A 10,904-nucleotide genomic window follows, 5' to 3' on the forward strand; every position below is an offset into this window, starting at 1 on the left:
AGGCAGGAAATAGCAGAGTAAGGATTCAAATCCGAGTCCTCTGGCTCCAGACCCATTGCTTATTTGATTGAACTATATTCTACTTCAACAACAAACTAGCCTAGGTATTTTCATTGATCATGTCTCCTTAATTGTAAATGAAATTTTTTCTATTTAAAATCTTCTATTTAGCTGGCAGACTTTGGAAACGTTGACGTGTTCTTCACAAACTTTTCTAAAACATCCATAGATTAGCGAAGCTTCTTTTGAAAATTAGCAGGTTACTTGGTAGAATCCCTTATTCCTAAAGAGAAATTCATTGGGGAGTTGGCAAATGTCACTTTAGATTTTGGCCCCTCCCAGAGTCTTTTCTCTCCAGCAGATGGTCATTGAGATATGGCAGCGATTGTCAAGCATTCTTTCCTTTTAAGATGAAGAAAGTGGTTATGCCTGGAAAAGTAACTCAATTCCTAAAGACTTTGGGAGGTTGACTCCAAATGTTGAGTGTCGTGAATTCTTTTCCTTGAACCAAGTCCTTCACAAAAGCAAACAGACAACTTTCCTGTATGTCAAGCTCCCTTCTGAATTTGGGGGGAAAAGGAACGCTCTTAGAAAGTGATTAGCATCAGGGTGAAGCTTCGATTACCCAGTTGTGAAAAGAAGGAATCGACACATCAGCAAATTTGGCGTTCATCTCTTCTGCAGTGTTATTGGTTGCAGCGAGGCACAAGGGAAGGAGCCGGAGCTGAAACTTTATCACTGGTGACAGGAGTGCAACAAAAGCCAGTCTCTGGCCTTCTGCCCTTGATGCACTCCTTGTCTCCCGAGAGAGGAAAACTGGCCTGCAGAATGGGGTCCCTAAGCTGTGGCGAGTGGCAATGGGCTGGAAGCACCCTCCACAGAGGAAATGGTGATTCTGGAAATGGGTGCCTTGTGTCCAGCAGTCATGTGTCTCCCCCATTAAACTGATCTCTTCCTAAATCTCTGCTGAGATCCCGCAGTGATCTGTTCCTGTGGCCCACAGTGGCCCGGGAGTCCCTGCGTCCCGATGGCGGGCACTGACTTCCTGCAATGAATGTCTCTCATTGAGTACACGATGGTGGACAGAATCAACGACCTCTCTTGAGGCCCGAATTAATATTTGAAATGTGCCCAGAGGCTGCTGTGATGGAAGGAGCGCATTTAAGGTTATGTTGACCGAGGTGGGGGGGGGGGGCATCCGGGGAATCTTGGATCCTTGGCGACCATCGCGAGATTAGAGTGACAAAAGCAATTTCATTAAAGAATAGAAGAGGCCGGAAGAACGTGTGCTTTTAACATCAGGAAGAGAACCCAAAACGTCCCCACAGAGGGCTGGCTCTACACGGAGCTTCCGCATCACTCAGAGGTCAGATGGGGTTAAAGAAAGCCCCGAGACGGGTCAGAGAGAGAGGCCAGGAAGAATGACGTCACAGGAACTGGAAGAAGCTGTGCTGGGCACTGCGTGCTGCCAGAGTGGAGCCGAGCAGCCATGGAGGCCAATAGATGGGAGGAAGGGGGAGAAAGAGTTCCGGGCTCGAAGGGAATGTGTCCACTGTGGAGCAGAGGCACTCGGGCGCCATTTTGGAGGTGGTGGGGCAGAAGAGGAGAATGGGATGAAGAAGAGGCCACTCAGGGAACTCTGAGCAGGTTCCAGCGGGTCACTCACTACACATCTGTAGGACAAAATGAGACACAGCTCGTATCAGACCAGAAAGTAGTCGGGACATTCTAGCCATCGTGATTGGGTGTATGAAGCCCCAAGCCGGGAGACACCATCAATCTGTCAGGATAGAAACGAACTTGTCAGCAAAATTCCCTCAGCTACAAAACATCGCTGAATCCATCCACAGCCACCCTTTTCAGTATATATTTTTATTAGACAGGATTTATATATTGAATTCCATTGTGATATTATTAAAATACTCATTCTATAAAACATTTTTATTACATACACTGTATATAATTTTTCATTATCTATCATGAGGGTCTATAGATCTTTAAACGTTGAAAAGAAGGGTTCTACTTCCTAGCTGTGTGACCCTGGCCAAGTCACTTGACCTCAATTAGAAAAAGAAAAAAAGAAGGGGTTCCTATACTTTAAAAAAAGGAAAAGACGAGCCTCAACGTTAGTAAAGCTGGAAAAACAATAGGTGGGGCCATTAGCAAATGGCTTCTCATCTCTGAGCTGAAAGAATGAATGGACAAGATCCATTCCCAGTATTTTCCACTATCAATGAAGCAAAATGTTTTGCAGTGCTAGAGGGCAGCAGCCATTTCTTGGTTTGTTTTTGTTGCTTTAATTAAATTCCCGCAACTTTTCCCTTTCTACCCTAGACACAAGAGAGCCTTGAAACGGAAAGGTCCATTTTTGAGGATTCTCTGTGGTTTCTCTTTGTCCGACCTGCCTTAGCTGCTTCGAGCTCTGTGGGCCACAGTCGAGATATTTGCTAATGGGTAAAATTCGAAATTATTTAGGCACTTATGTGTCTGAATCTTGGCAATAGGCTTGGATATTTTCCCTGCGAATAAAAAGGCACTAGTATTAGATCTAGACTCGAATTGCTTCTCGGAGACTCAGCGTCATAGGTCCATTGAATTGGAGCTCATAGGACCCCTCGAGTCCATCTAGGTCAACGTCTTCATTTCATAGTGAGGAAACGGAAGCCAAAGGAGGTGCAGTGACTTGCCCAGGGTCACACAGGCAGTGAATGTCACAGATGAGTTTTGAACCGATACTCTCTGTCTGATTTTCTTCACTACTTTCTAGCTGTTTGCCCTTGAGCCACTTTCTTAATATTCTTGAGCCTCAGTTTTCACATCTGTAAAATGAGTAGTACTTACTCCTCTGGGTTCTGAGGGTCAAAATCAAATCATGTACGGAAAGTGCTTTGCAAACTGTCAAGCTTTGCATAAATGTTGCTACTGCTGTTGCTAGATGTGTTGGGTGGCTGTATATTAAGAGACGAGAAAAACACATTCCGTGTGTGAAGTAAATGGCCAGATGGCTTTCTGCTCAGATTTTTCCTGGTCCCAGACAAAAATCCTGCTTTACCTGGGAAAATCCAGATGCACTAATTCCGATAAACTCAAAGCAGTCAGAAAGCTTTCATTGTTAGGCCCCTGAGAACTGCCTGGATATCGTTAAGATTTAGTCCACTGATCTTTCATCTGTGGAGCTTTAAAACTGCTGTGATTAGGAAGGTAATGAAATCTGCAGCTGCTTCTCTTTCGCGGACAAAACCCTTCTTATTACCCTTTTGAAAATAGCTTTACCTTCAGACCTTCTGGAGTTGTGGATGTGAAAGTGTTTGCTGTTTGGTTTTATTCCAGTCTGGGGGAAAAAGAAAATGACTTCAAGGGCCTCCTCAGGATCTAACCTTAACCTCGAAAATGGATAACTATTGATCCGAATCGCAGCTGAGTGTGCAACAAATCAAAAGCTAGAGGGCTTCTATAGGAACAGTGTCCTTGGGCGATCCCTTTATTTTGGGGTACTTTTTTCACAATGGAGAACAAAAACAAATTTTAACATTTTTACGATGTTTCTGACATTCTGACAAATTCTCTCCTCCTTCCCTCCTCCTCCCCCTCCCCCAAGCAGAAGCAACATGATGTGCTACCCACGTGCCATCATGCAATGCACATCTCCACGTTTGTCGTGTTGTAAGACTGGACATTATAGAAGACACTCAGGAAAGGCATAAAGGCCTCCCTCAGTTCCTTCTGTGGCAGTGGAGAGCCTTTTGAGCCATGAGTTTCTTGGGGCGGTCTTGGATCTTTGTACTGTCGATGAGAGTCAAGTCGTTCAGAGCGGGTTTTCATAGTGTTGCTCTTCCTGTAGTCCGGGTCCTCCTGCTTCTCCTCACTTCCCTTCGCATCCGTTCATAGAAGTCCATCCAGGCTTTTCTCGTGGCACAACAATATCCTGAATCACAGTTTGTTCAATCATTCCACAGCTGATGACATCACTTCAGTCTCCACTGATTCTGGTCCACGCAGGGCCTTCCGCCGTTTTTCATCCCTTTGGGAGATAGACCTAGTAGCGGTGTTGCTGGGTTAAAGGGTCTGCGGGGCTTGATGGCCCCAGTGCAGAGCTCCAAATTGCTCTCCACAACAGTTAGGTCAGTTCCCAGCTCCACAGAGCATCAGGGTCCCAGTTTTCCCACAACCACTCCAACATGTAAACCTTCCCTTCCACTTTAGAATCTATACTGTGCAGTGGTTCCAAGACAGAAGAGCAGTAAAGGCTAGACAATGGGGGTGAAGCGACTTGCCCAGGGTCACCCAGCCAGGAAACATCTAGGACCTCCCATCTCTGGCTCTGGCTCTCTGTCCTCTGGGTGACACAGCTGCCCCTAGAAAATGTTCTTTACCTAAACTTGAATTTGCTTCTTTGCACGTTCTTCTCAATGATCCTGATTCTCTGCCCTGGGCTGACCCGGACACATTTACTCGTAGTCTAAAAATGACAGACAGGCCTTCAGGTCCAGCTCTCACGGCCTTGCTGGGTCATTCTTCAGGTTATCCCTCTGCTCAAAGTCTCTCAAGTCAGTCCTGTCCAGATAGAGGCCGACTTGCACAGGGCTGACAGCCTTCTCTTACCCTCTTGCTTATTGTACAGCGTGCACAAACGTCCTGTTCACACCAATGTGCCAGAAAATGTGTACATAGCACATACATGTGACAGCCCTGCAGTGCCCGTGCTTGATGGGAGAGGCGAAGCCAGAAACACCAGCGGGCTTGCCATGGGCGAGTTACTTAATCTGCTGGTGAACAAGGAGCCTCCGAGCCGTAATTATAAAACTGCAGCTGATCCACCTCCCTGGAAGTGTCCACCCTAAGAACTGCCCAAAGAGATGAAATGATAGACAGCGGCAAGAGCTCACATCTCTTCTGTCTGTCTGTCTGTCTGTCTGTCTGTGATTCTTGGTTAAAGACCCACTAGGAAGTGGGTAGTTCAACTTTCAAGATCTAGCAATCCTAGAATTCATAGCACTGTATCTTTGGGGGAGTCTACGTGTGTTGTAGAAAGAGGGGGCTGGGGAGGGGGAGCTGGTGGGGGGGAGATGACAGAGAGACAGAGGCAGACAGAGACAGAGAGAGAGGAAGAGAGAGAGAGGCAGAGGCAGAAAGAGAGACAGAGAGAGACAAAGGGGGGAGAGACAGAGAGAAAGGGAGAGAGAGAGACAGAGAGGGAGGGAGAGGGAGGGAGAAACAGAGAGACAGAGAGGAGAGACAGAGGGAGGGGAAGAGAGACAGAGAGAGAGAGACAGAGAGAGAGGGAGAGACAGAGAGACAGAGACAGAGAGAGACAGAGAGAGAGGAAGAGAGAGAGGCAGAGGCAGAAAGAGAGACAGAGAGACAGGGGGGGAGAGACAGAGAGAGAGGGAGAGAGAGAGATGAGGGGGGGAGAGACAGAGAGAGAGGGAGAGAGAGGAAGAGAGGGAGGGAGGGAGGGAGAGAGAGGGAGAGGCAGAAAGAGAGACAGAGAGAGACAAAAGGGGGGAGAGACAGAGAGAAAGGGAGAGAGAGAGACAGAGAGGGAGGGAGGGAGGGAGAGGGAGGGAGAAACAGAGAGACAGAGGGAGGGGAAGAGAGACAGAGAGAGAGACAGAGAGAGAGAGGGAGAGACAGAGAGACAGAGAGAGACAGAGAGAGAGAGAGACAGAGACAAAGAGAGAGGGAGAGACAGAGAGAGAGAGAGGGAGAGAGAGACAGAGACAGAGAGTCAGAGTCTTCATCCTGAGAAACAAATGGAGCGGCATTTCTCCCCCCTCCCAACTTGCATCCAGAAAAGTATGAGAACAGTTGTATGAGGTATGGCTTTTTACTGGACTAAATCCAGTTACAGTAAGACAGCTCCCTCCCTCAGAGATGTTTCCTTTTCCCCTTCAACCCAAGCAGATAAGGAAGATATTGATTAACTGTCTTCTGAAGTTAGAAAATCACTGGCCTCCATACTTCTACACAGATCGGCTCCCCTCCCCACTGATTAGTCTATTCACTTTCCCCTTTCTGTTCTATTCCATTATTCTTAATATATAAGACTTTTGTCAGGCCAGCTTTGGTCATTTGGAAAAAGCTGGAGGTGAAGGATGTAGAGCTGGTTTGGAAAAATGCAATTAAGCATCCAGCTTTGAGCTCTATACAAAAACTAGGCACCCAGAGGACTCAGCTGTTTAACAGTGGTCTCTTCCAGAGAATTTTTCAAGCCTGGGGGCCTGATTGCCATTGATTTTTAAAACCAAGACTGTAAGCAGAAGAGGTATATAATGACCAGAGAGAGTGATTTATTATTGAATCTGAATTTCTACTTGACACCCTGAATACATTTATCATTCCTTAATGATCCCAGTAGCCCAGGGCAAAAGAGCCATAGAGGAGAGGCATTGTGTTACATGAGTTTTCTTGAGTTCCTTTACCCCTGGCAATCAGCCATGTGCCATGTATGGGGACTTCTCCCACCTCCCTCTCAGTGTATACAAAATGCTAAATAGAAACAATCTGTAATTTTAATGAAGAGAATGATAACAATGAGACAACATACCAAAATTTATGAGATACAGCAATACTTCAAGGAAAATTTATATCTCTAAATGCTTTCACCAGTAAATTAGACGTCAGTGAATTGGGTGTGAAACTACAAAAGTTAGAAAAAGAACAAATTGAAAATTTGTGATTAGACAACAAATTGGAAATCTTGACAATCAAAGGAGAGTTTAATAAAATTGAATGTAAGAAAATCATTGAACATTTTAAAAAAGAATGCTACATAGCGAAAGCTATCCTACAAAGTATTATCAGGTTTTTTTTACAAATGGGGAGATAGCCTCTAAGAGGTTAAGTGCCTTGCACAAATTCACAAAATTAATATACTAATTATAATTGGCCACATAATTTTAGAGCTAGGAGGGGCCCTAGGCTAAAAGTTCTCATTTGATAGATAATAAATTTAAGTCTCAGAGATATTTGTTAGTTTGCCATTTAATGACAATGTTGTGACTATAAATGCTAGATCTGATTCCCACTTCCAATGTGCTTTCCACTAAGATGCTATTCTACTGGTCTCTTCCCTGGACCACAATTTTAGGAAGGACCCTAGCTATGTTTCATCTCATTTAAGACTGAACTTTCCAGACCTCTTTCTTTTTCCTTCTTCTCACCCAATCTCCTTAATGCCCCCCTTTCTAGCTCCTCTCTATATGTTATCTTCTTCCATTAGTATGTAAGCAAGCCCTTTAATAGTGGAGACGGTTTTTGCTTAGACGTGCATACTTAGCAGAATGCCTGACACACAAACAATTCTCTCTCTCTCTCTCCCCCTCCCCCCTCTCTGTCTCTCTCTCTGTATCTCCCTCCCCCCCCCCCCCCCCGTCTCTCTCTCTCTCTCTCTGTCTCTCTCTGTCTGTCCTCCACCCCTCTCTCTCTGTCTCTCTCTCCCCCCTCTCTCCCCCTCCCCCCCCCCGTCTCTCTCTCTCTCTCCCTGTCTCTCTCTCTCTCTCTCTGTCTCTCTCTGTCTGTCCTCCACCCCTCTCTCTCTGTCTCTCTCTCCCCCCTCTCTCCCCCTCCCCCCCCTCTGTCTCTCTCTCTCTCTCTTTCTCCCCCCCCACTCCCCTCCCATCTCTGTCTCTCTCATTATAGCATGAATTTATTTATCTTCTTGGATATTATTTTGTGTAAAACTTAGAAAAACAATCCCTTATTTTTTTTATGAGACCAGTAATTTCATTAGAATAGGAAACTCCCCCCCCCCAATATAAATAAATAAATAAATAAGGAAAGAACTTCCTTGTACCAGTGAAGATTAGCATCTGCTTTGTAACTTATATTCTTTTTTATATTAAAAAATTCTGTTTCAATAAGCCAAAATTTACGTTTTAGCCCTCCTGCTCCATCTGTCCCCCCAAGTTAAAATGCCAGAAAACACTCAATTACAAATGTGTATAGGCAATCAAAACAAATATATACATTGATCATGTCAAAAAAATAGTCTTCTTATTCTGCATTCTGGGCCTTTTACCTCTCTATCATAAAGTGGTAACTTGTTTTATCATTAGTTCTCTGAAATCATGGTATGGGAATATTAATTTTCCATCTCATCTATATAGCATAACTTGTTCATCTGTTCCCTAATTTATGGCCACCCTTTAGATTCCCATTTTTGTCACCTCAAATAAATGTTTTTATACATTGTTAAGAGTTTGCTTTTTTTCAGGACTAATTTCTCTTTGAACCTACCCTCCTCCCTCTAATTCCAGGTCTTTTCTTCCCTTCGTATTTCCTTAGGGAGTGAAATGTATTTTTGTATCCAAATCCGTGTGTGTGTGTATATTCGTCCTTTTCTTCACCACTCCATATTAGAGTGAGTCAAATGGCATTTTAGCCCTCCTTCACCCCTTCCTCCTTGTCTGTATAAATGTCTGCTTGCATACCCTGTTCATGTGGGATACTTCCCCGTAACCTTTCTTACCCACTCTCATCCCCAACTTCCGGAGTATAGTCCTCTTCTCCCCCTTTTTCCATTTTTCTTAAGAACCATTCCCAGGTCTTGTCCAATTGGACTCCCTCTGTGACTCCCGATCATGATGCTGCACCATGTCCCTATATTTGAATCTATGAAGTTTCTCCTCATTTAGTCCATTATCAATGTTCATTCATGGGTTTTTTATGTTTAATTCATGTTTGTGCTTGAACTCCAGAATTTCTATGTAACAGATCTTTTCATCAGGAATGCTTGGAAGTCCTCTGTTTCATTAAAGATCCATTTTCTTCCCTGAGGTATTCCAAGAGAGCCTACAAACTATAAACCAAAGAGTGTAGTTTTAGCTTCTGGGAAAATTCTACAACAGGTCATTAAGAGGATGAGTGCATATCTAAGAAGGTAACCAGGAATTAGAGAGTCAGCAAGGCTTCATTAAGAATAGATGATGGGGGAGGGGGGGCAGCACGGCTGGGTAGCTCAGTGAATTGAGAACCAGGCCTAGAGATGGGAGGTCCTGAGTTCAAATCTGGCCTCAGACACTGTGTGACCCTGGGCAAGTCACTTGTCCCCCTTTGCCTAGCCCTTACCACTCTTCTGCCTTGGAACCAATACACAGGATTGATTCCAAGATGGAAGGGAAGGGTTTAAAAAAAAAGAACAGATGATGGGTCCAATACTATCCTCTTTTCCTTTCTCAAAAGGCTTACTAAACTAGTAGAGGAGGGGGTGGTGTTAATATAGATTTCCTCTACTCTAGCAAAACTAAAGTATCTCCTAGCATTCTTGTAGAGAAGCATAGATTAGGCCATTATACTCTATGTACATTGCACAATCCATTAGATTGCAAGCTCCTCGAGGGACTGTTTTTATTTGTATTTGTACCTATAGTCAGAAACACTGCCTGGCCCATGGTAAATACTTTTTAGGTATTCATTGATTTCTTGAATGATTTTATAATCAGATGGGTCCAGATTGCCATAGGTGTCTGTGTTTGGTCCCATGTTTTTTAAAACATATAAATAACTAGAACAAGAAGACAAATAGCATGTATGTTGGGAGCAATATTTTAGCCCTTTATACTTTAGACTAGTTTTTCTTTCAGAAGTCTTGAGACATTCTCAAGACCTGATTGGCTCAGGGAACTAAGGTTTCAGACTACTGAGGTCACGTCTTCATCTCCTAAGTTCAAAGAAACATGAGGAACTTCACTCACCCAAATTAACTCAACAAACACAACATATCATTATGTTCCAATATCAAACCCAAACTGGAAGGGGCCTGGCCTGAATCAGACCCAATGCTTGCAGATGACACAAAACCGGGAGGTATACTCAACATAATGGATAATAAAGGAGCTTCATAGCATTGAATCAAAAGGGAAAATCAACAGGGATAAAGGTAAAATCTTGTACTCGGTTATAAAAAGTGAACTTCACTTTTTTAATTTTAAGAGCAGGGTGGAAAAGGCCAGAGCTGATTCTCAAAACACAAGATTTAGGAGGAACATAAAAGTTAAATAGGAAAAAAAAGGTATAAAGACACCAACAACCGCAAACTGTTTATATCCCTATAGAGGAAGATGATACTCATAAGTACTAGGAATGTTATCATTGTTAAGTCAGTTAGAAGGAGTATACACAGTAGTGACTTTGAGTTAACTATGAAGCTATGATGTAAAAAACCAACAGAATTAAGGTGTGAGGAAGAGGGATTCACTGAGAAAACAGGGAAAGGGGAGGTAGAATGAGATAAAAAATTTCACATAAAAGAGGCACAAAAGAGCTTTTTTAGTGGAGGGGAAGATGGGAGTGGGGATGACTGGCAATGCTTGAACCTTAGTCTCATCAGAATTGACTCAAAGAGGGAATAACTTAAAAACTTAGTTGAATATACAAATCTAACTTACCCTATAGGAGAGTAGAAGAGGACACTAAAATAGGGAGAACTGATAGAAGAGAGGGAATATTGGGGGATGCAGTGTTCAGAAGCAAAATACCTGCAAGGAGAGATGGGGTGAAATGAGAGAGACAGAGACAGAGAGAGAGTAGGAGAAGGAAGAAGATGATGAAGAAAAGGAAGAAAAATAGGGGGAAATAGGATGGAGGGAAAAACAAAATTAGTAATTGTAACCATGAATGGAATGAACTCACCTGTAAAACAGAAGTAGATAACGGAATGGATTAAAAACCAGAACTCTACAATTTACTATTTACAAGAAACAGACTTTGTTGAAGCAGAATCTATATTCTGGTTCAGCTGAGGTAAAAAAGCAGGGGTAACAGTCATGATCTCAGACAAAGCAAAAGTAAAAAAAAAAATCTCTAATTAAATGAGGCAAGCAAGATAACTACATTTTGCTAAAAAGTACCATAGATAATGAAGTAATAGCAATCCTAATCATATCCAAATTTTAAAGGAAGTT

General features: G+C 43.4%; 1 protein-coding gene across 7 annotated transcripts in view; it reads left to right on the forward strand.

The window, feature by feature from the left end:
• The window catches only part of BICD1 (BICD cargo adaptor 1), a 204,353-nt gene that overhangs the window by 102,932 nt on the left and 90,517 nt on the right, over positions 1–10,904 (forward strand). The window contains exon 5 of one of the 7 annotated variants that reach the window (XM_056797373.1): positions 362–1,954. The exons of the other annotated variants lie outside the window; for them this stretch is intronic. Within the exon in view, the coding sequence (XP_056653351.1) occupies positions 362–409 (48 nt within the window). The 3' untranslated portion in view covers positions 410–1,954. Of the gene's footprint in view, positions 1–361; positions 1,955–10,904 lie in introns of those variants that run through there. 7 annotated transcript variants of the gene reach the window in all.

Source organism: Monodelphis domestica, chromosome 5, assembly GCF_027887165.1.
Source record: "Monodelphis domestica isolate mMonDom1 chromosome 5, mMonDom1.pri, whole genome shotgun sequence".
NCBI classification, from domain to species: domain Eukaryota; kingdom Metazoa; phylum Chordata; class Mammalia; order Didelphimorphia; family Didelphidae; genus Monodelphis; species Monodelphis domestica.